We start from the raw sequence: 23,076 nt of genomic DNA, 5'->3' as shown, positions 1-23,076 counted from the left end.
CATTTTATTGATTCATTCACAGATTTGGATCAGCCATATCGATCACGATCTGCTGGATCAGAAAGACTCACTCTTTCCTGAATTTCACTCCATACGACACGTAGTAGCCGCTGTTGTACATGTAGAGCCTGCGATCTTGAGGGTTATACGACAGGCTGCTGTATTTCTCCTGGAACTTGGTGAAGGGAATGCTCAAGTGTTGCTCCTCTCCTGTCCTGGTGTTGTAGGAGTAGAAGATCTCGTCCGTGGTCAGGTCCACCGTGCGGGTGGCGTACATGACCTCGCAGATCATGAAAGCATTGGCCGTCGTCTGCTTGTAGGCGCCCGTGTTCCACTCCTCCACCACCCCGAAGGACTTCTCGTCCAGCTTCGCGATCACGATCAGACCGTTGTTGGCCTCGGACGCGTACAAGACCCACAGGCCGCTTTCGTCGGCTGCAAAGTCCATGCTCTGGTAGGGGTAGTAGTTGTAGGAGAGGAGGTCGGAGGCGGCGGGAATCACTCTGCTTTCATACTGGTTGCTGGTCATGTTGAGCTTCATCATGCGCAGAGGCGAGTTGATCTGATAGTAGAAGGTGTTGCCGTGCACAATGTAGTTGTTTCCCATCCCGTCATGTGTCAGGTCATGGCGCTTGAAATGAGTCCTTTGAAGCAGTTCTTTGTAGTTGGAATACAGATAGACGTAATAGGAGGCGGGCATGTCATCGCCGCTGTAGAAGTACATGGTCTCCTGTCCTCGGACTGGGTTGGAGTCTCTCCCCCAGCCCCCGTAGACGTAGGAGGGAGCTAAATTGCCATTCATTTGGACAACCGTAGGTTTGCTGAGGCTCATGATGCCAGTGTGGTTGCAGTTGCCTGGGAAGGGAAGGGAGAAAGGTTTAGAAACGTCCAGTCAAATGTCTTGCGTCTCCTTTGAGTTCAGTTCAGGTCTGGATTTCAAAAGGACTGGTGGCAACCCAACAGCCTCAGCCCAATGACAAAGGCCTTGTAGTCACATATTTCACTCGTGACGTGAACACGGTAGTGACAGGAAGAAACTGAATATAGATGACAAACCGGAAACTAGTTTGGAAAATCAGCCCTCCAAACAGTCTCCAAACAACAAACAAACTTGATCGGAACAAAGGCTCGCATTCGGTTGTGTGGCTGTATTTTGGATTCAAACCAATTGATTTCCAAGACGCGTTTTTTTCTCTCGTCACAGCACTGTAAGGTAACATAGGACACAAAGTGCAATTTGACGTAGCCGTCCAAGGAAAGCCATCTGAAAGTAGTTGAACGACGCGGACATCTATACGGACACCGTGCACAATGCGACGCCATACCCACATAAATCCAGCCAGAGTAAATAAGTAACTACATTTCTTTCCATATCGCAAAAGATGTGGTTCCAATTCTTGCCAAGAATATTTTAATCCCATAGTCAGGGTTATTTTTGTTTATCATTTGCCAAAAAATCTGTTTGGTGCTGCAACTTTGTTTTGTCATGGTTTATGTGTGCAATAGCATTCATATTTCATAAGAGAAAAAAAATGATGTGATATCAAAAAATAGTGATTCAGATTTTCCCCCGAATCGTGCAGGTCTAGTTAAGATGGTAGTAGACCAGCCAACTTCAAACCTTCACCCCAGCCAAGGTCCGCCACCGACAATAATACTATCCTTTGTTTCCAGCCTTCTTCACTTCACTTATTTAATTTTGTGTTTTTAAATTCTGAATTATCAAGTTTTTATGTGGAACTGTGGCAGAGACTCCTTGTAATGAAAAGCAATGTCCCTGTGGGGTTATGAAAGTCCTCACTCCTCCCGCTCCTCCTACAAGTTGGATAAAGCGCTCTGGAACAGAAGGCAAGACTGACTGGCTCCCTCTACCATCCAACGTACCGACATCTGGCTCAAGGAAGTCCTGGTCTGTCTGGCACTCCTCCAGCTTCTTCTGCAGTTTGGCGAACTCTGCTCGGATCACTTCCAGGTTACTCTTGTCGTACGACTCCAGCTGGTTCACGATGTGCGTCATATTGCGAATCTGGGTTGAAGGAGAAAACGGAGCTCAAGATCTATGGAAACCCTTTTGCTGCAGGTGACTCGGTGATATTGATAAGAGAAGCCTCAGGACTTTAGGGTTGCCAGTTCACATCTCACCTCAATGTATAGATTGTCAAACAGCGGGGAGTTGGAGTTCAAGGTGTCTTTAAGTTGAGTCACCAGTGCCTCGAACTCTCGCAGCTCAATCCTGAGCAGCTCAAAGTCCAGCTTGATGTATTTGTCTGGACTGCTCTCCAGCACCTCCACTCTGTCTGTCAGGGCAGCCAGGTCCTTCAAGTACACTCCCAACTTACCAGTGAAGTCGCCCAGCTAGAGGAGAAGAAGATAGACGCTAGTGTTGATCAGATCATGGTCCTCCAGTGGGAGTGTCTTTACCTTCTTGATCTGGATGTCCACGTTCAAGGTCAGCTCTCTGGTCACTTCCTGCATGAGCTGTACCCGGTCGGCTGGAAAGGTGGTGTCCGGCAGAAACACATGGCAGTCGCATGAGCCAGACCCCCCTACTGATGCGGTCACGTTCCCAGACCCCCAGTCTTCCACCGGCTGCAGAGTAGACTCATCAGACCCCCGACGTATTAACAACAGCACGTTCAGAGAATAGACTTACGATCCACGCTGAAGATGGCACGAGGGCTGGAAGCAGCAGGAGCAGAATCTGCAACATCATGCGGAGCTCACTTCACAATGGTCTGCTGTCTGACACAGCAGTCGGGTTTATATGGGCAAAGTCTTATCAAACTCATTTAGCGCGGCTTCACCTTTCCCAGAGTTATGACAGTCGCATCCTGGAGACAACAGCTTCTTTCTCAAGTGACGGGCTTCCCTGAGATCATGTGGACAGCTGTGAGCAGAGCGGATGAGAAAAAGAACACTTGAGTAAACATCCTGAATCTGTTCAGGAACGTCCGCTGAGCCAGACGTGTACTGGGGTCCAGTTGAACATTACAGCTCTCATATCAAACGCCTTTATCCTGAGAAGCTTAGTGCACTAGATGTGTTATTTAAGTTGACTTTTCTGAGGGGCCCGCAGTGTTTACAGCATGGTTGCCCTTATCAACATACAGTCCTAAGCAAGTAGGAGCTTAGCTAGTAGTGTCTCTAGCTCATTACCTTTCATGTCTTTTAGCCAACACTTTAGTGAAAAGCTACTTAAAACGGAGCAGCATTTAGCACCAAGGCCGTGCCTGAGCTGTCTTCCTTGCCACTGGTGACCTCAGTGAGGTTTGAGCCTTTGCCTTTTGACTCCATTGTCTTCGTTTCTACCAGGTGAATGAGTCAGGAGTGCAGAAAAGCACAGTGGTTGGCGTCTCCTTTGACTGGTTGAGTGGTGGAGGCACCCGATGAAATTCATGTTGTGGTCTTGTTTCACAGGTAGATGTGCTTTTGACGTCATTCACTTATTTGAAGCCATGCAATATCTCCCTTGAGGCTGTGGGAGTTCTCGGCGGGATGGCGGTGCTGCAGCTGAGCCGCCATCCACGTTGACAACAAAAATTTGTCAATGTCAAAACGTCAAAATCTACGCCTCGATGCGGGCCGCAGGATGGTCCCGTGGACTTTAGTTGGTTCCTGACTGAAGTCCGACTACCACCGCCGCTGTGCGCCCCAGGCTCCGCGACACCACCTCCGACTGACCGCCTCAGTCACAGTCACGGAGGAGTTTGAGAGGCGATGTAGTGTTCAAAAGTGTGGCTTTGTTTTGTCTGTGTAGATAACGCGTCTGAAGGATGAGCAAAGCCCTTCGACACCATCGTAGAATAATGAATGCATGTTCCATGTTTGGTCTGTGACGCCACACACTCTCAAGCTAACAGCTAGCATGTTGGTTAGCACGGAGCTAACTTGTAAGTTTCTATGGACACCATGGAGCTACACTGAACACATCGTTTCGACACATTATTCAAATAAGACCTTTTGATGTGGTTGTTGATCAGATATTTTATGAGATACATATACGAATATTGATGATTTTAAATTCTTTTCAGGGACCAATAAAGACCTCCTGGAGCTCTCTGTCAACTGTTTTATGCGTCATGCTTCACAGGGTTACTACATGTTCCTGGATTATGTGTCACTACTTTAATATACTTGTTTAATAATGTATGGTGTCTGAGTATCACAGTGAGATGATTCAAGCAACTTCAGGTTAAACTGAAATTCAAAATAGGTTCAAACAAAGGTCATCGCGATTAATCGAATGAAAAGATTAGTCGACAATGAAAATAAAGTTGCAGCCCTAAAATATGCCACACAGTACACACAAGTTCTCAATGCTTTCTTTATTTGAGGGCCATTAGACCAACAAGGTTTACATAGATTCAGTGACTAAGTCCTGAAGTGGAGGCTCCACAGTGGCTTCGGTGGTTTGGTTAAACCACAGGTGGTACTGAACCATGTAGCCTTGGTTGAACATGTAGAGCTTCTGGTCTGTTGGGTTGTAGTCCAGGTAGGTATACCTGTCCAGGAAGCGCTCAAAGAGCACGCTCATGTAGCTGCCCTGTTTGGTTCTGGTGTCAAACTTGTAGAATATTTCTTCATGGCGAGTGTCCACCGTCCGGACGGTGTAGAGGACTCCACACACCATGAAGGCGTTGGTCACAGCTGGCTTGAAGACGCTTGTCTTGATGACTTCTTCGATACCAAATGAAACTTCGTTAATCTTGGCTATTGCCATGTGTCCGTTGTCCGTGGCGTAGGTCACGTAGAGGCCGGTTTCATCCGCGGCAAAGTCAAACTGCTGATATTGCGAGGAAGTGTAAGAGAAGCTGGGGCTCGCCCCAGTCACCGCCCGATAGTCGTAGGCCTGAGAGCTGAAATTGTACTTGGTCAACCCGAATGTGTGTCGGTGGTAGTACAGGGTGTTGTCTCGCAGAACCGCGTTGTTGCCCAATCCCTCCCAACCACTACCAAAGGTGTGATAGCTAAAGTGTTTGGACGTGATGAGATTCTTGTAGTTGGTGTAGAACCTGATCTGAACCATGTCATCAAATGTTCGTGCCGTGTGCCAGTACATGGTCTCTCGGTCTGGGATCGGCTTGGAGTCCTTGCCCCAGGCGCCGTAAAAGTTCCCGCTGTTGTGCAAGGCGTTGATGTGGCTGAGGACTGGCTTGCTGACCCGGATGATGCCTGAATGCGCGCAGGATCCTGCAGAGACAGTGAGAGAACATGAGGATCCTCACTGGCCAAAGCCTCCTCCCTGGAAGCCAGTTATGCTCACCTATGTTAGGGTTTAAGATCTCCTGATAGCGGTTCTCACACTCCTCCAGTTCCACCTGGAGCTTGACAAACTCTCGACGGGTCTGCAGAACCAAATTCTTGTCGAAGGTTTTCTCCAGCCTGGTGAGAGTCTGAACCATCGCTGTAACCTGGGAGGACAAAAACAGAGAAACGTCTGGATGACCTAACAAGACATCTGAAACATCTGATCGACACATCAAGTTCAAGCTTCGAAGAGCAACACTTTCTGCTGGACTAACCTGAGCCCGAATGGACTCCAGACTAACGCCGGTGGTGTTGATGGAGAGTTGCAGCTCTCCCACCAGAGCCTCCACTTGTTTAATCTCCACTCTCACTTCCTCAAAGTCTCCGCCGTCGTAGCCGTGAGGGCTATCCTCCATCCCCTCAATTCTCTCCGTCAGCTTCTTGATCTTCTCCGCGTATGACGCCATCTTGGTCTCGTACTCCTCAACCTGAAGCAGAACACGTTCACTTCTCCTCACATTATTTTTGTCAGGTCACCGCTCTTCTACCTTCCCGCCCTCTATCTCCAGCTGGAGTGAGAGCTCGTCGACCTTCTGCTCTATTGCCAACAGATCGTCCATGGGAAACGTTGCGCTCGGAAGGAAGGCATCGCAGGTGCAGTCCTCTCCAGTGGAGTTCCTCCAGTCGCTCCACAGGCTGGATCGCTGAGCAACACCAACAGTCATCCCTTCAGAACACCAAACAAATGTGAGGTCGAACTTACCCCTGACACCGGCGTGAAGCCCAGGACCACCAACAAACAGAGAGAGGTGAACATTGTGATCCAAGTTCTGGAGGTGGAAGCTGGAGCTGGGGCTTTTATATGCAGTCAAGGAATCATTGACACCTGTTCACACACACACACAGGGCTGGTCTTTGTCATGCAAAAGTAAATTGACTGGTGGACACCTGATCGTTCCCAGACAATATAAGGGAATAACACAACTGTTGTGCTCTCATTCAACTGAAACCATGGTCCTGAGTCTTACCTACCTTGAAGCCTACTATAGAGTTTATGGCCCAAGTGGAAGAGTTCTCATACCTCAGGTTTGTTTGGGACCAGATGTGAAGGCCTACAACTTTCTTCCTGTAGTTCTTGGGTCTTATATTACAGCGTAGATCCCAGGAAACTATGAGGAGCTTGGTGTCTTGGCTGGCTGCACCGGGCCTAGGGGCTTCATGAGGTGAGGATGTGCAACGCAGTTGTGTAAGGCAGGGCTTCTTAAAACTAAATAAATGTAAAAAAAAATAACTGTACTTTCAAAAAGCAGAATGACCACAGACCAAAAATCACCACCTGTGTTCCACGATGTTGTTCTGTCTGCATCTGGCTCTGACACAAGACAAAGAAAACGCCCTTTTCTACCGTCTTTTTAAATAAACTTGTATTCTATGTAGCAGTGGCAAAATTGTGTTTTAGTCAAGAGTAGGGTTTTGGGTGAGTGAACAATTTGTACTAAAATGTACATGATGTTTCCAAAGAATTCAACCCAATAATAGACGTAGCTAGCAATGCTAATGATGCGAACAGCTCCAAACACTCAGCATTTATTTTCAGGATGCTTATACAAACACTGTCAGTTGTGAAATTGTGACACGGGGAATTGCATTGGTCTGTTGACAGTATTACATTGAATATTACTAAAATAAAAACACAACGAGACAAAACTTGATTGTAATATTAAGACGTTTAAAAAAATGATCAAGATATTTCTTAAATTAAACATTTCCATTGCCAAAAAAGAAAAAGAAACAACCCTTCCAAAAATATGTGACTTAAAAACCTGACATATTGATATTTTGAGACAAATTTAGTTTAAAAATTCAGAAAAGAAGAAGATTTAATTTTTAATCATGAATTGAATCTAACAATAATCTACACATGTTTAATGCTCTGGGTCTTTACGTTTTTTTTCTGGGCGCTTTTTAACTCTCTTTGTCTTCTTTGTTTTCGCTTTCACTTGTTTGTCATTCAGGGCGGGTCTGGACCGGGTCAGAGGGTTCACTGTTGGGCTCAGGTTGTCATGGTCCACATCCGACCTGGCACCGAGGGCGGAGCTGGACTTGCCTCTTCTGGAGCGCACCATGTCGTCCAGGTCGGGCTGCGAGTACGATCGCACTGCGGGAGAGCTGGTGGGTCGATACGACGTGGTGCTGCCCAACCTCGGCAGGTGTTCGTGGCTCAGGTTGGTGATGGAATAGCGCCCGCTACCGGACATGACAATGTGGTGCCAGGAGCTCAGAGGGGTGGCGGAGAAGTGTCGCGGGCCGCCGGAGTTCTCTTTGCTGCCCCCTGGAGACATGACCACAGAACCGTGAGGGGTCACCGCCTCCACAGCGCTCTGGAAGGTCTTGAGGATGCGATCGCTCTTCTGTTTTTCCTTCTTCTGCCGAGACTCCGCCTTCTTCAGCTGGCGCCGGTGGTCCCTCATCATCTGCTTCCTGGTGTCTGCCAGTCCCCTGCACCGGAAACACACTCCATCACTGCTCACTTTCAAATGGAGGTACTGGGTTTACCAGGAACAAATATTGTGCAAATAGTAGGGGTGGGGGTTTCAATTTGAATGAATTTGGTATATTAGTGAATCGAATGATGGACTCATACATACATTTAAACAACAAATCAGTTTGACAACAGCACAATAAATCACGATGGTGGCTATATTCAAGTTTTTATATCACCTTATTTAAACTAAAGCTCTTTTAATGTCTTGAAAATATTTGTATAAGAATTATACATCTATTTTATAAGAATTTCAAGTCCATTCAGAGTAGTGGAAACCCTGGCCGTTGTGTAGTGAAAAACCTCCCTGAACAAAAGCAAACAGATGCTTTTGTTTGCTTTTGTTCAGGGATTCCTCCATGTTTGTTGTTGTTGTTCTCATCCTAGCTGCCACGTGTCTTGTGCATCAGTGTGATCAGTGGACCAGGAACTCCTGCACTGACAAAGGTTCCCTGTTGTCTGGAGAGCAAACTGTTACATTTAATTTAATTTAATTTAATTCCCACCACTAGTAAATAGGTTTATCGAATGTAACCATAAGCTCAACCATGATAACTGCCATATGTAGCACCTGTAGTCCACCGATCCCGTCCCGTCACGGTCCAGTCTCTGAATCAGCTCCTCAGTCTGGAAGCGATCCAAAGGAATGCTGGATTGCTACAGAAACAGTGCATCAGTGACGCTAATCTCGTGGTGCATTATGAGGAAAACGTTTGGTTTCAGAACCTGCACCGCCCTCCTGAACTCCCCCACCGGGACTCTCATGGTTCCGTCCTTGTCAATGTTGCGAAAGAAGTCCCACAGTCGCAGCTTCCTTTCGTCCAGGTAGTCCTGAAACAACATTAGCCACATTAGCCGGGTTAGCATCCGAAAAGGGATTCCTTCTGGGATCAGAGCTCGTCGGACCTGGATGACTTTCATCGGATCGATCCGCTTTGGTGGTTTCTTGGCAATGAAGCCACCCACGCCTCCATACTGGACGTCTAAATTGGGGTGCTCCTGACATGTCTCCTCCAGAAGATTGACAAAGTTCTCGTTTACCATCACGTTCTGCCCAGATGAGGAAAAAAAAAGAAAACATGTTATATTATTGGGTCGAGGTATGAATGGGTGACAGGTCTGAGATGGTAAGGTGCGTGGGTCCTGGTGGAAAAAAATGAAAATTAACCCCGAAGAACACTTTTTTCAGTTTCAGTTTTCCCACTATTGATGTTGGTCCTTGTTCAGTGGGCGGGGTCAAATAACCACCAGGAAAGCACCTCTGAAAGAAAAGTGTCACTCACACAGATGTTTATCTCCTCCAGGGCCGTTCTATACGAGTTCCTCACCAGGTTCACAAGGGCCAGAGCGCCCTCTACCGTCACCGAGTTGTACGCCAGCTGTAAGAGAGAGGGAGGTCACCGACCCAGCGACCCTCCAGCGAGGAGGTCAAACCCACCAGCAGGACTCGGAGGGTGTCGTTGAACTCCAGGCCGCGACACAGCATGCCCACTCCCTCGTTGGTGAGCCGGTTGTTGTTGAGGTTCAGGTGAACAAGAGAGCTGTTGAATTTCAGAGCCTCCCCCATCGCCAGCGCCCCCTCGTTTCCGAAACCGTTCCAGGACAGGTCCAGGTGGCGCAACGTCATGTTCACCTGAAATCCAACACTTTTGACGTGCCTGAAGCATGAAAGCGTTTCGCTCCTCAGTCTGGTTCTTCTGTGTCGAACCTTGAGTCCAGCACTTAAAGCCACCGCTCCTTTCATCCGCAGGTGATTCCAGCTGAGGTCCAGAACCTCCAGTCCTTCATTGTTTGCTGCAAGCAGATCACATGAGCAAGGGTCTCTGGACCTGGTGAGGACACTGTCTCTCACCTAGCAGCTGTCCCAGGTGCTCCCCTCCTCTGCCACAGAACTTGTTGTGGCTCAGGTCGAGCTCCTTCACCCTGAAGTTCACCTGAGCGTGACACCGTCAGCATCATCCATTGACTCACCCAGCAACAAAGCTACTCACACTCAGGGCTTCTGCTAAATGTTTGGCATCGTCGTCAATAAAGCCGTTTCCTGATCAAACAAAGATCAACAGTAGAATTAGAATACACATTTGAGCTGCATGAATATGGATTTCACATACCTGAAAGTTTGATAGTTTTGAGGGAAACACTGTCCAGCAGCAGCTTAGCAACATGCTCGGCTCCCTCTGACCGCAGGTGGTTGTCTGACAGGTCCTGGAAGCATGAAGATGGAATGAGACTGAGGAAACTGATGGCTTAGAGGACGCAGAAGGTCAGCGCAGAGGACAAGATCAGACATGTGTTTTGGCTCTACCAAATTCTGAAGAGTGAAGTTGGCCCGCAACAGCTCCAGCAGGTGCTTCACTCCCTCAGCCTGGATGTTGTTGTCAGCCAGTTCCAGAGTGTTGATGTTCATATCAGTCTGGTGAGAAACAAGCCATGATCACACGTTTCTTCGTTTATTTTAACTGAGCAACCTGCTGTGATGTTTCACCAAAAATAATAGTCAAACAGAAATGCATTTCAAGAGTAGAAAATCTGCATTATCATTTCTTTTATCAATACTATCCATTAAAGATCAATAAATAATTTCTAGCATTTAGATTTTTTTTTAAATTGTGTATTAACTCAAACATTTTTAAATGTCAACTAAATAGTAAAATGGAATTTTGAGAATAAAGGAAAATTGAAATCTGAAAAATGTATCTAATTATTATTTATAAAAATGTACAGTACCTTGAAATTCCATGAAAAACCACTGACAAAAATAAGTAGTTTTGTTGAGTTAGTAAATGATTGAATAAAATTATATTAATTTGGCAATATGTTTTGAAAAAAATTGATCATGATAATCATTTAAAATAAATTTAAAAAAAAATCTGAATTCAAAGCATCAAATATGTTGGAAGCAAAAAGGCATGCAGATGTAATTTTTATATTATAAAGACACCCATGGCGTCCCCTCACCACCAGAGCAACAGCGAGGGCCTTGCAGCCAAGTGGCCCCAGTCCGTGGTGGCTGAGCGTCATGGTGGAGGACGAAAGGTTCCGTAGGAAGTGAGACACCGGGACCACGCCCACCAACCTGCAGGCCTCCAGGTAGACCTCGGGCACAGACATCTCCCTGTGGGGCTCCTCACTGGCTGGAGGGTTTGAGAAACTCAGGCCTCAGTTTGAAACAAGCATTTCTACAGTAACAGAAATTGCATTCAGCTACTCTGTTATTCGGTTACTCACCTTCTGAGTCTGAGTCTGAGTCAAAGTCTTGTTGATATTTGTCATCGCTCAAGTGAAGAGGCGCCAGAGAAATGCCGAACATGTTCTCAGTATGAGTCTGTGGTGGCAAATGAAATTCCTCCACAGACTTGGAGGTCATTCTACACCGCGGGTTCCTGTGTCGTGAATGAATAATGAATGAATGAATGAGGTGACACTCCATCGATGAGTATGAGCCAACAGAACACAAAAATACAGCTGTGTTTTCAGGTAACTATTCACACACATTTAACACATAACCTTCTACTGAGATTATGCTTTTTTTATTTGTTGCAACAAACAAAAAAATAAAATTCCCACATAAAATATACATTTGAGATGGAAACTAGATAAATACAAGGATACGTCATTTAAAAAACTACGTTTTTACATCACGACTGAATAAAAAACTGAGTTTCCACTTGTTCCTCTTTCAGCCTCAATTGAGCCGGCGGCGCTAGTGAGCAGCAGCGCCCACGGGGCGAGCACCCAAGGAGAGAAGAAGTCAATGCTATCGCCTTACCATGATTGGCAGCTTGTTATTTTACATTCTCGTCCCGTTATCACGACTTTTCATGAGTGGAAACTCGAGTAAGTATCTCAGCAACGATTGCGCTGCCCCACCGTCTCCAGTCATGTCATTGGTCGCTCTCTGAAACAGTTTGTGCTTGTTTAAATCACGATTCATCAAATTCAAAGACTCACCTTGTGCATATTAAACGACCACCACTTTGATTTTGGTCATAACATTCGCGGATGCATTCGACAAATAAGATCCAATTTAAGCGTTCAAAATATTCAAATAATTAAATTATATTGTTTTATTGAAATAATGAATTATAATTATTACTATTTACGTGTGTACAGTACTGTTTTTTCCATATACATGCTTGTGATATGGTAGAAACTATAATAATATCATTTAATAATCAACAGAATGTACATTTTAGAAATGTATATTTTCACAAAAAGAAGGTAGATAATTCGTAAATTGTATTTATTAATTAATTTTATTGATAGAATTTAGTATTTTTCTTCAGGCCCTCGGAGGGAAGTTCCTGATGTTGAGGAGACCGAAGACAGGGTGAAGAAGAAAAGCCAGATGATCTCTGAAGCGCAAACTAAACCTGGAGAACCCAAGAGTGAAGGAGCTCCTGATGTGACCGAGGAAGACCTGGTTCTGCAAGAAGAAGTTCACAAGGCTCCTGTGGAGGAGCAATTTCAAGATCCAGTTCAGGATGTGGCTCCATCTCCAAACGTGGCACCAGGGAAAAGCAGAGCAGAGGCCAGGTGGTGCTGGGACAGCTATTTTGCGAAGGAGGTTAACAGTTGTGGCTCTGTTTACCCTTGTTCCACCTCCTCTGAAAACCGCTCACCAAGTCCTGCTGGTGTGGACCTCTCAGAGGGACTGTGTGACGGTGGGTTAGTCACTTCATTGTAGAAATTATGGCTGACAAACTCCAAAGAAATACCTATTTTATCTGCGTAAATATATTTTAATTGTCACACGCTTTCTCAGTTCGACACCAGGAGACATTTGCAGAGACCAAATCAGACTCTTCCACTCAGCCGGAGGCCTCATTGGATTTCACCGTGATGTCCTACAATATTCTGGCTCAGGATCTTCTGGAGGCCCACGAGGAGCTCTACCTGCACTGCCCCCTGGAGGTGCTGGACTGGAACTACCGATTCAAAATTCTCCTGCAGGAGATCCAGAGGTCCCTTCCTGACGTGAGAACGTCGAGACATTTTGTTATTGTCTGTGTGTTTCCATTTATTTGTTTTTCATTTTGTAGATTTTGTGTCTCCAAGAGGTTCAGGAGAACCACTATTATGACCAGCTGTGCCCTGCCCTCATGCAGATGGGTGCGTCCTCCTAGTCGTGTGGTCGTGCTGGAGCTCAGGGTGCCGCTCATCGCACTGTTCTCCTCCAGGTTACACCTGTGTCTTCAAGTGTCGGACAGGAGCCAAAACAGACGGCTGTGCGACCTGCTACCGCGGCAGCCTCTTCACCGAAGTGTCTGCTTCTCTTCTGGACTTCCACCGACCTGAAACGGGTCTGCTTGACCGGCACAACGTTGCCGTTGTGTTGCTGCTGGAGCCCAGCGCCTCACACCCTGAGAGCCCGCGCCTCTGCGTCGGCAACACTCATCTGCTCTTCAACCCCTCGAGGGGAGACGTGAAGTTGGCCCAGCTGGGCCTCCTGCTGGCTGAAGTCCACCACTTGTCCAAGTCCTGTCGGGACGAAGATCGGCGCTGCGACGTTGTCCTGTGTGGAGACTTCAACGCTGTTCCTCACTCGCCTCTGTACCAACTGATCACCACCGGGGAGCTGTACATCAAGGGTCTGCCAACGTGGGCGGTGAGATTGGCATTGTTATTGAAATAAACATCATTATTTTAATGAGTAGTAATAAGTAATGTAAGTAATGGTATTGTATGAGGAAGTCTGGAGTGGCGGAGAAGTATGTTGGCAGGTTGACAGATGAGGTTAGACAAGAAGCCCCTTGGACCATGATGTTTGCAGATGACATTGTGATCTGTGGTGAGAGCAGGGAGCAAGTGGAAGATAAGCTAGAGAGATGGAGGTATGCCTTAGAAAGGAGAGGAATGAAGGTTAGCCGCAGTAAGACGGAATACATGTGTGTGAATGAGAGGGACCCAAGTGGACAGGTGAAGTTACAGGATGCAGAGGTAAAGAAGGTGGGAGATTTGAAGTACTTAGGCTCAACTGTCCAGAGCGATGGGGAGTGTGAGAAAGAGGTGAAGAAGCCGGTGCAGGCAGGATGGAATGATTGGAGAAAAGTGTCATGTGTGACAAAAGGGTGTTGGCAAGGATGAAAGGGAAGGTGTCCAAAAGGACAGCAATGTTGTATGGTTTGGAAACAGTGGCACTGAGGAAAAGACAGGAGGCAGAGCTGGAGGTAGCAGAGATGAAGATGCTGAGCTTCTCTCTGGGAGTGAGCAGGATGGATAGGATCAGAGGGACAGCACATGTGCTCAGGTGTTTAGGAGACAAAGTCAGAGAGGCTAGATGGAGATGGTTTGGACATGTACAGAGGAGAGAGAGCCAGTACATTGGTAGATGAAGATGTTGAGGTTGGAACTGCCAGGCAGAAGGTGGAGAGGAAGGACAAAGAGGAGATGTATGGAGGTGTTGAAGGAGGACATGAGGTTTGTAGGTTTGAGAGAAGAGGAAGCAGAGGACTGGGTGAGATGGAGGAAGATGATCCGCTGTTGTGGGAGAAGCCAAAAGAGAAAGAAGAAGAAGAATTTTAATCAGTAGTAATAGTAGTGGCAGTAGTAAAAGTAGTCTGAAGTAGTATCGTCATTTGACTCCTTGTTTTCATGGACTGTTTCATGTATGAGGAGTCTTATTCAAGAGACCTGCTGAGATGTGCACCTCAGATTTCAGGTCAAGAGGACATGTCCCACCATCACTACAGCTACAGAGTCATGAGTCCGTGGCCAAGCTGCCTGGAAATCACCAACAAATGCCAGTATGTCGGTGCCTTCGAGTCCTGCTGCAGTCCAAGCTCGGAGTCCGGTGAGTGGTTTGGAGTGAGTGTTGTCCCGTCCTGTGTCAAAGGTGCATTGGTTTGGTTGACCGTCTTCCTTTGCTCTCTGTTGTCCAGGAAAGATTCGCTACAGCCCTGAGTTCCTCCTACATCTGCGCTCCTGTCCACTCTCAAGCGTCCGTCCACCGTACCTGCCGCTCATTCCAGGGGTGACCGACGCCACGCCAGGTACGCAAGGCTTTTTAAAGGAGCCTGTTTCTCTCCTCTCTCGCCTCATTGCTCCTTTTGCTCCTCAGATGATCATAGAGGAACCCAGGCGGCGAGTCAAAGGTGAGCGCCACTCCTGGAGATGAAAGTTCTCCGTGATGCTCACGTGTTTGCCTTTCCAGGTCCTTCACCATCAGCCACAAATTTGACCTGGAGTCCGTCTACAAGCACGTCTCAGCGGTCAGCGGGGCCTTAGAGGTCACAACCCTGCACTCACAAGCCGGAGCAACGGTGGACTACATCTTCTTCACCCCGGAACGCTCATGTTCCACAGGTGGGTGACACAGAGGCTGGAGTTTTGTTTGACTTTCTCTCTTCACAATAATCTCAGTAACAGTGTGTTTGACTCTGCAGACGCTGGCTCCAGCAGAAGAGGGCTGACTCTGCTCAGTTGCCTCTCGCTGCCCTGTGAGGACTTCCTCTGGTCCCTCAGGGGGCTCCCCAACCACACCTTCCCCTCCGACCACCTCAGCCTGCTGGCCAGCTTCCGGATGGACCTGAGGGCCACCTGAAGGTGAACGTTTGCCGAGTTCTACTTTGATTTTTGAGGACAGTTCATGTTCATTGAAAAGGCAACACTCTGTCATCTTAGAAGTTTTGTTTCCAGTTTTTTGGAATAATGCATATTGTATATGGACATTATTTTTCTACCAGAGTGAGCTTGTTTAATAAATATCTTTGATAACAGCATGTTATTTTACATAGAAACAAACTGATGCCATTGTTTAAACACCGTCTCAGTTGAGCTCAGAGACTAGCTGCGATTACACTTCCAAATATAGCAATTGACTGTCGACTCTCCCCATAAATATCAGCACTGAAGCCGTGTCCTCGGTCCATTTCATCGTAGTAAGACTCCAGCAGTGAGCGTGACGCATGAGTGAGTAATTCATCTGGATGTCTGAGGTCATGCTTCACGCACTCGTGATTGTAGTAAACCTTTTTATTGGTCAACAAACAAGGTGGAATTTGTGAATGTAGTGCGGAAAGATTTCTATAAAAGGAAGTAGGTCAGTCATGCGTTCCGTCTGTCTCCATGGCACAAACACAGAGAGACATCTGGACGTGTTTTTCCGTCTCAAGAGTTCCATCTGCTCGTCGTCACCAGCTCATAAACACTATCAAGGAGAGGAGAAACTCTCTGTCGTCTGTTGTTTCTCTCTTCTCGATGAGGGGGTTTCATGGGAGTCAAGAAGGCCCTCACAAAAGGGACCTACAAACCTGAAGTTTCATGCTACATTTGGACCTTACCTACCCCAGAACACCCAACAAACTCCACCCAATATAGTAATAAAAATATATAAATATATATATATATATAGAATATAAAAATAAAGCCAAATCTGTGTTTCAATCATATTTATTGTGATTTCATCATTTAAAATAATTAAAAAAAAACACAACTTGTGTTCAACACTAAAACACAACATCTACTTCCTGTACACAAACTGGTGATAACAAAAGCGCCCGACGTCAAACAGCAAACAGAGTTTTTTTTTCTTAAGGTGCCGTAAACAAAACGCTTTACGTCGCAGCTTGAGTGGAAGTTTGCATATCACGTAAGGCGAGTGGACGCTCAACCAAGTCGCTACGAAAACAACGTGGATCAAGCGGCCATGACTTCTGTGGGGTTACATCCGCGTGATTGGTGTGGAAACGTATGTACAGTCGCGGCGATATTTTAGCACCAGGTCGCATGGAAGTGCGCACAGGTTCGCAGAAATTCAAGTATGGTGAATGACAGTCAAAGGAAGACGACTGTGCCGTCTGAACTGCTGATGGGAGCTGAAGGAATGTTGAGCTGGTGCCATCGAGTTCAAGCGCTGGTCGAGTCAATTGAGTCTGTCCTTGACCACTAATAGCTTTGACAGCAGGTCACTGGGATAAGTACTTAATGAGTGTTACACATGCATCAAGTGTCACGGCTCGTGGCACTACAATACTAAACAGGACTGTGGGAATATACCACTGGGTTTATGGACAAAAGTGCGAAGCTGCCTTATCTCAGTTCGGTGTGTGGACGGGTGGAGTAACTACACTTCCCCAATACCAGGAATAAAGGACGGCACGCTGAGCGAGAGGATGGTTAGGGTCAAGGGGTCATGGAGGAGGGTTGAGATCCAGCCTCAAGAGTGAGGGGGAGACACTCTTGAACTTGTTGTTCTAGCTACCAACTGTGGGACTTGGCACTTTCTACCATCCTGAACAGTATCAGTTTCATGCTAATAGAGGTGCATCTTTAAGCTGTGATATTGGGCCAACACATAACCACTGGACGACAGGAAATGCTAAGTAAAACAGACTGTTCTATTTCCAGGGCATTGAAAACGTTCTAGCTTTGGGCTGAGACTGCAACGTAAAAACTTGTGTTGTATTTTGTGAAAAGAATTTTTCAAAATATTTCATTTCAAACAAGGCACAAGGGTACTTTTAAAACTCAACAGGTCCAGTCTAAGAATACTACTTTAAGAGCTTTTGTTGACGGAAACATGATATGTTGGGTCGCACATTTACAGCTGAAGACAATCTCGCCCAGGTTTGAGGGAAAAACTAGGAGCTATCTAAGGTCCACAAGTGTTTTCTGACAACAGTTTTTTTTTTCAGATAGTTCTGCACTTAAAGCCGCGTGGAGTTGCAGTAGGGGCACTAAGATGATGTAAAAAAGTATTAAAATGCAGTCAGAATTAAGAAACTATTTCAACAAAAACGCTTTCCTTGCATTTGTCAATTGTTATAAAATCTATAAAAAATATTCTTTTTCAAAAAAGTGGTCCATCTCTCTTTTTATCTGTAAAAAAAATCTCCTTAAATTGCAACTTCTTGAACGAATTAAATTGAACACTGACAGTGGATTACAGGTGTTAATCTTTCTACAACATTAAACGCTAAATAAGATCTAGTTTTATGTTTTTTTTTTAGTGTAAGCACAGATTTTAAAAACTACAAGCTACTTGCTTTAAAATGAGCGTATTTTAGCAAACATGGAAATCTAGTGTTAGCTACTGACTAACATTAGTCTTTGTTAGCGGATTTTAGAAACAACGCGCAACTAGCTACACTAGCATCTTTCCCTTCATCATTGCAAGTTGCTTCATATCTTCTATGATTTTGCAATGTTCTAAAAGAGCGAGGCGTTTGGCCTCTTAAGTCCTAGTTTTGAGTGTAGCTTAGCACAGCTAGCTAATGCCTCCGCCGAATTCACCCTAACCCAGGCCGAATCAATTGATTTACACGTATAGATAAAGAAAGCAGCGTAATTTCCGGACTAGAGAGCGCACTGGAATATAAGCCACTAAATCTGAGAAGAAAAATATTTTGTACCTACAGTTTATTGTCCGGAAATTGCGGTAATCGCGTGTTAGCCAATTGCTAAAAACTACATTACATCTTTGAGGATATGTATTGTTTTCTGAGTTGTATCATGATGAGCACATCACACAAAAAAATGCAAAGCTAAAGGACAAATTAGCATCTTTGTGTATTGAGAGCGTGTTTTTTTTTCCATGATCAATGCTATGTTTGCTAACAACAGTCCTTCTCAAAGATAGTCTTCACTATTAGCTGAGCCATCAGCTAACACCTGAACAGAGCTGACAACAGCTTGATACATCGCAGCATCTTTGCTTACTTGAGTCAGCATCGGTTTATTTTCCGTGAACGGAGACAGATGTGGCAGGAACTGAACTGCACTGGTGTTTCTGCAGTTGGATGGAATCATAACACTGTCTTCAGTGACCCAGTTCTTCAAACACGAATCTGATATCCATTGATGTCTGCTGATGCGTTTTGGTCCAGGATCTTCTTCTCCGTCGAGGATCTGCAACGGCATCACAAACAGCCTCTATTTAAAGGCGCATCTCTAAATAGCCTCCCGATCTTAATTTAGCCGGTGTGATCTCGTACCGTCGCTCCACGCGACTGAGCCTGCGCAGGGGACTGTTGGGCCCTCTGAGCGGCGAGCCCATGCTGTTCCTCCTGTCTTTGGTGGGAGAAAGAGGCTTTCCGATCTGAAAGAAAGCGATGTTACGTGTTAGTTTGCTGGGTTTAAAATCGTGTGATATTTGAAACTGAGGCACATTCTACAAACCGTCGCGTCAAGACTAACATTGCACAGGCAAATCTGGTTTATCCCAAAGAGAAATGAAGCATGGTTGAGCTAATGGCTACATTTATTATTGTGTTTACAGTTTAATAAAAAGGTAAAACTAATAAATACTACAATGAACCATGAGACGCTGTATTAGTGGCCACATAGAGGTGAGCTCAAGCTAAGCTACATCCGTGTATGACGTGGGACGAAGCTCCGAGTGGGAGCTGTGGATGCAGTGATCCGTGCTGGGAGCCATGACATTGAGCGCTGATGAGTGATGGGTGATGAGAGGATGAGCGCTCCTCTGATGGGCGGCTCAGATCAAATCTAATAAAGAGCATCTGCTGTGGCTTCATTACGGCCTGCCGGTGGTCCAGACCAGGCGCCTACCTTCAGCCTCATGTCTCTGGTGTGTCTCTCCAGCTCCCGCCGCAGCTCCTCCTTGCTCAGCTTGTCCAGGTCGAGGACCGAGTGCTTCCACTCGATCTGTTCCATGCTGTGAGGGTCGTGGGACACGTACTGGCCGATCTTCACCTTGCAGAGGGTGTGCCAGTAGCCCCGGTACGCTACGTGGAAGTCCTGCACCAAGTCCATCAGCGTGCGGAACTCCAGCGGCTTGAACATGAGGTCCTCCCGCCGGCTCATGCCCAGGGCTCCGAAGCGCCCCCCGCTGTGGACTCCCAGCACAATGTGGTGAAAGTAGTTCCCTGAGAATTTAGACTTAAAGCTGAGGGGGAAGCGCTCCACACTGGGCAGGTTGTTGGTGAGGTAACTGGAGGAAGCTGTCAAGGAGAACGTCAGAACCCGGACCCCGTAAGGCACTGGGTCACACCCTGTGGGGACGTCACCTGATGTGCTCCAGGATCTCACGCCGGTGTTGATGCCAACCCAAGGTATTGGTCACTATTGCTCCCAGCGTTTCAACCATATATACGCATGTAGAGGTCAGTCATACTATATACCAGAATCACATGCAGCTAGTAGCCACTAGAGGGCGCTAGAATTGTTTGGATGATCAAGCCCAGAGGAAAATGTGGCAAAAGGATCCACTTAAAATGTTTAGGCATCTATTCCTGCCCGCTCATTCAGATCCCAGTTCCAGTCTAAGGATACATTCCAAGAATGACAGCCTCCAGACACTTGATAGGTAGAGCCTCGCGAGTCATTTCCTTAGCGATGTCCATCAACCTGCGCAGGAAAAAGTGAGAAACGACAGGTTTGAACATGGCAACCGGACCAGGCTCTAGTCAAAGACAACGTTTCCCCTTCTACCCAGGAGGTGTCTTCAGTTCTAGGTACAGTAATGTATTCACTTGTAAGAGGCACAAATACTTCAGTTATTACCCTACATGCCTCTGTCAGCTGGGTCAGAGGTGGGCAATTCAATTTCCTTAAGGGCCACATTAGAAACTGTAACCGTTGTGAAGGGCCATCATCAAAAGAAAGACGGAGATGACTACAAAACATGATGGAAAAATATCCAAAATATATACTTAAGTAACAAGGACAAAATGAACCTAAGAAGATGAAATGTAAAAAAGGATATTAAGAACTGTAAATATGCCATGAAACCTATTGAAATATTTCATTTTATATGCACTTAATTTGGATATAAATCAACTATGGGACTAGACGTTCAAGATATAAAGGACATTTATTTCAAAAATATATTTTCAGAATTCCTTCAATGTATTTTGAAAAACAAGAAAAACACAAGAATGGCCAATGAAAAGAAGAAAATTTAAACAAGAACATGCTATATTTACTGCTGAAGTGGTGGTGGGAACTGAAAGAGCAAGAACCAAAAAAGCAGAAAAATTAAGACATATTAGTATAGCCATATAGTCTGACATCCAAGGGGCCACAACAATGCAGGCATCAGGCCACATATGGCCCCTGGGCCGCACTTTGAACCAGGTCTGAGCTAGTTGGATATACACCAAACCAGGTCACTAACACTGAAAAAGCCTTCCTGACAGAAGGTGAAACTCTTTTCGCTATTGGTTGTGAGCCGTGTCTTTAAAAACACTAGGAGGAACATCAGTGTAAAAAGAAAATCCAGGAATAAAATATCTGGAGGGGAAAAAAATTACCCTGGGTACCTTGTCATAAAGTGCCTTTTTAAAATCATATTTGCAAAAACATGATAAAATGATAAAATACACGCTCAAACAACATACTTTAAGTGTATAATGTCATGGTGTCATTCCACTTTTTATAATATTTGAGACAGTTCTTTTCTGTCTTCTGGTGTGACGACCCCTAACGTTTACAACAGGGAGGAATGTGGCCCCTGAGGAAATGTAACTACAGTCGATGACACAGTGAATGGTCATGGAGAGCTTAGTCACTGGAAGGAAAGAGATAGCAGCTGAAACTTTTGGTGAAACTGAAGGTATAAATCAGATCATAATACTGTGAATCCTTTGCAACAGTATTTCATGAACTCGCTCTGAAGGTGAGGAGATGGGTAATGGTTGAGGTATTTGGCATTGAAAGGTTAAACTAGCTCAAAAAAAAGTTTACAGCGGTGAGTCGGACACTGAAGCTACACCAAGTTGGACCAAGGGTTTCTCATACTCACGCAGTGAGAGGCCGACTCTTCTTGATCTCAAAGAACTGCGTCCCAGTGTGATTGTACCTGGTTTCTCAGTGAAGGTCGAACTTTCAGGAAGTGAACCGTAGCAGTTTTCAGCTACTTTCAGTGAATAACAGATGAACTTCCCTCTGGACTCGCTCCTCAATTAACACTTGCCCTGGAGATTCTGGAATTCTCCAGGCAAGTTGCTGTTGAAAGAGCTTGTGTTGCACGGATACACAATGGCGCCACTGACATGGACACCAACGCGCCGCTATGAAAGGATACTGCAATTCCCTGATGTATTTCTGTATGGCTTCCAGGCGCTGTGGGACGGTGGTGGTGGGGTGGAATGTCGTAGGCACACTTGGTATCGGAATCTGTCGGTCAGAAGAGAACAAAGCCGGAGTTAGATGGTGGCGTCGCACACCGCAAAGATGTTGGATGGTCTGAGCTCAGCACCTTGGGGAGGTCGGTGGCTCCTCGGACTTCCTTCTCCAACACGCTCCCGTTGGGGTGTATTCGGGCCACATGCCGCCACATCCTCTCCCAGGTCTCCTCGTCCAGTGGGAGGCCTCCTCTGTTGACGTAGAAGGGCACCTCTCCATCCCTCAGCTCGTCCTCCCCTTCATTGTCCTGCTCTCCATCCCGCTCCTCCACCGAGCCCACGTGAGCCAGCAGCATCCCGTCTCAACTGGGACCCCCTCAGGTGTTCAGGCTGCCACCGGTGAGGACCCCCTCATCACGATCAGTAACGCTGGTGATCCGAATTTCAGAGTTCAAATAGAACCAACCGCTTTCATCAGTCACGTGTTATTGCAGTGGGGTTCACACAAATCGATCGATCACGTCCATCCATCAGACTCAATAATCCTCCATCAGATTACGAGGAGCCACTCATCCGGTGCGGGGAAAAGGTCACCGGCGGCGCCGTCGCTCCGAACCAGACAGTCTCGCTCGTCTGCCGGTCACTCCATCTGGCCGCAGCAGCGTGTTTCCAGAGAAGCGCACCGGCTCGTTGTGGCTGTTCACGTCCGCCTCCCAGACTCCAGCAGCGGGTTCCGTTCATCTGCTGGAGCCGCTCAGGCACACCCAAGCGTCACCGTGCCGCGCATGCGCAACGCTGACCAGACCAGCTCTCATGCTGCGTTCGGGTGCGTTGTGAAAGTCGGAATTTACCATTTCTCGACTTATAATACCATTTCTCGACTAAATTGTCATTCTAAAAAACAGAAGGTGACGCTTTAACACTAATAAACCATCTAATTCAATTAATTCAGCGTTCCCCTACGATTTCTTTTTATAATAAAACATAAATAAAACTTTGGCTAGTCAGTTCAGAACACTTTACCCAACTGAATTACGCTATCAAATGACTTCTGAACACATTTTAGTGAACGTATTTTAAGCTTCTCTGAGCTCACTGACCCTTATAACCATCAACCGTGCCCTACTCCAGCACCCAGGAAGTATGCAAAATAACTACAAATAAGAGCCGTGTGCACACCAAGATCTCAACTATTGTTGGTCGATACTTTTCGAACAAGATCTTCAAGACATTTCAGCATTGAAAAGCACCTTATTTGAT

At 46.2% G+C, this 23,076-nt stretch overlaps 5 protein-coding genes across 5 annotated transcripts; 1 reads left to right on the top strand and 4 right to left on the bottom strand.

The window, feature by feature from the left end:
* Positions 1-3: 3 nt before the first annotated feature.
* On the bottom strand, positions 4-2,713 carry olfm4.2 (olfactomedin 4, tandem duplicate 2). The gene is made up of 5 exons (XM_053845758.1): positions 2,654-2,713; positions 2,422-2,589; positions 2,143-2,355; positions 1,885-2,026; positions 4-855 (listed from the first exon to the last, which is right to left on the bottom strand). Exons 1-5 carry the CDS (start codon positions 2,711-2,713, stop codon positions 68-70), a joined length of 1,371 nt encoding a protein of 456 aa, XP_053701733.1. The 3' UTR covers positions 4-67.
* Positions 2,714-4,354: 1,641 nt separating this feature from the next.
* On the bottom strand, positions 4,355-5,900 carry olfm4.1 (olfactomedin 4, tandem duplicate 1). The gene is made up of 4 exons (XM_053844632.1): positions 5,796-5,900; positions 5,523-5,735; positions 5,264-5,411; positions 4,355-5,190 (listed from the first exon to the last, which is right to left on the bottom strand). The coding sequence occupies exons 1-4, from the start codon at positions 5,865-5,867 to the stop codon at positions 4,355-4,357; spliced, it is 1,269 nt and encodes a 422-aa protein (XP_053700607.1). The 5' UTR covers positions 5,868-5,900.
* A 1,272-nt stretch (positions 5,901-7,172) lies between these two features.
* On the bottom strand, positions 7,173-11,099 carry LOC128747082 (leucine-rich repeat-containing protein 74A). The gene is made up of 13 exons (XM_053844631.1): positions 11,018-11,099; positions 10,748-10,923; positions 10,095-10,202; positions 9,901-9,994; positions 9,781-9,830; positions 9,642-9,723; positions 9,498-9,583; positions 9,228-9,422; positions 9,073-9,168; positions 8,696-8,839; positions 8,516-8,620; positions 8,361-8,446; positions 7,173-7,746 (listed from the first exon to the last, which is right to left on the bottom strand). Exons 1-13 carry the CDS (start codon positions 11,097-11,099, stop codon positions 7,173-7,175), a joined length of 1,878 nt encoding a protein of 625 aa, XP_053700606.1.
* Positions 11,100-11,156: 57 nt separating this feature from the next.
* On the top strand, positions 11,157-15,591 carry angel1 (angel homolog 1 (Drosophila)). Its single transcript, XM_053845274.1, has 11 exons — positions 11,157-11,266; positions 11,473-11,626; positions 12,076-12,453; positions 12,555-12,766; positions 12,832-12,901; positions 12,970-13,397; positions 14,444-14,582; positions 14,671-14,781; positions 14,850-14,883; positions 14,943-15,094; positions 15,175-15,591. The coding sequence occupies exons 2-11, from the start codon at positions 11,560-11,562 to the stop codon at positions 15,330-15,332; spliced, it is 1,749 nt and encodes a 582-aa protein (XP_053701249.1). The 5' UTR covers positions 11,157-11,266; positions 11,473-11,559; the 3' UTR covers positions 15,333-15,591.
* Positions 15,592-16,224: 633 nt separating this feature from the next.
* Positions 16,225-23,073, bottom strand: vash1 (vasohibin 1). The gene is made up of 7 exons (XM_053845275.1): positions 21,951-23,073; positions 21,777-21,868; positions 21,495-21,551; positions 20,024-20,098; positions 19,301-19,682; positions 18,724-18,827; positions 16,225-18,637 (listed from the first exon to the last, which is right to left on the bottom strand). Exons 1-7 carry the CDS (start codon positions 22,170-22,172, stop codon positions 18,565-18,567), a joined length of 1,005 nt encoding a protein of 334 aa, XP_053701250.1. The 5' UTR covers positions 22,173-23,073; the 3' UTR covers positions 16,225-18,564.
* Between the last annotated feature and the right edge of the window lie 3 nt (positions 23,074-23,076).

Source organism: Synchiropus splendidus, chromosome 16 (genome assembly GCF_027744825.2).
Source record: "Synchiropus splendidus isolate RoL2022-P1 chromosome 16, RoL_Sspl_1.0, whole genome shotgun sequence".
NCBI lineage: Eukaryota > Metazoa > Chordata > Actinopteri > Syngnathiformes > Callionymidae > Synchiropus > Synchiropus splendidus.
Note: the sequence above shows the minus strand (reverse complement) of the source record. Positions and strands in the feature narration are given on the sequence as shown.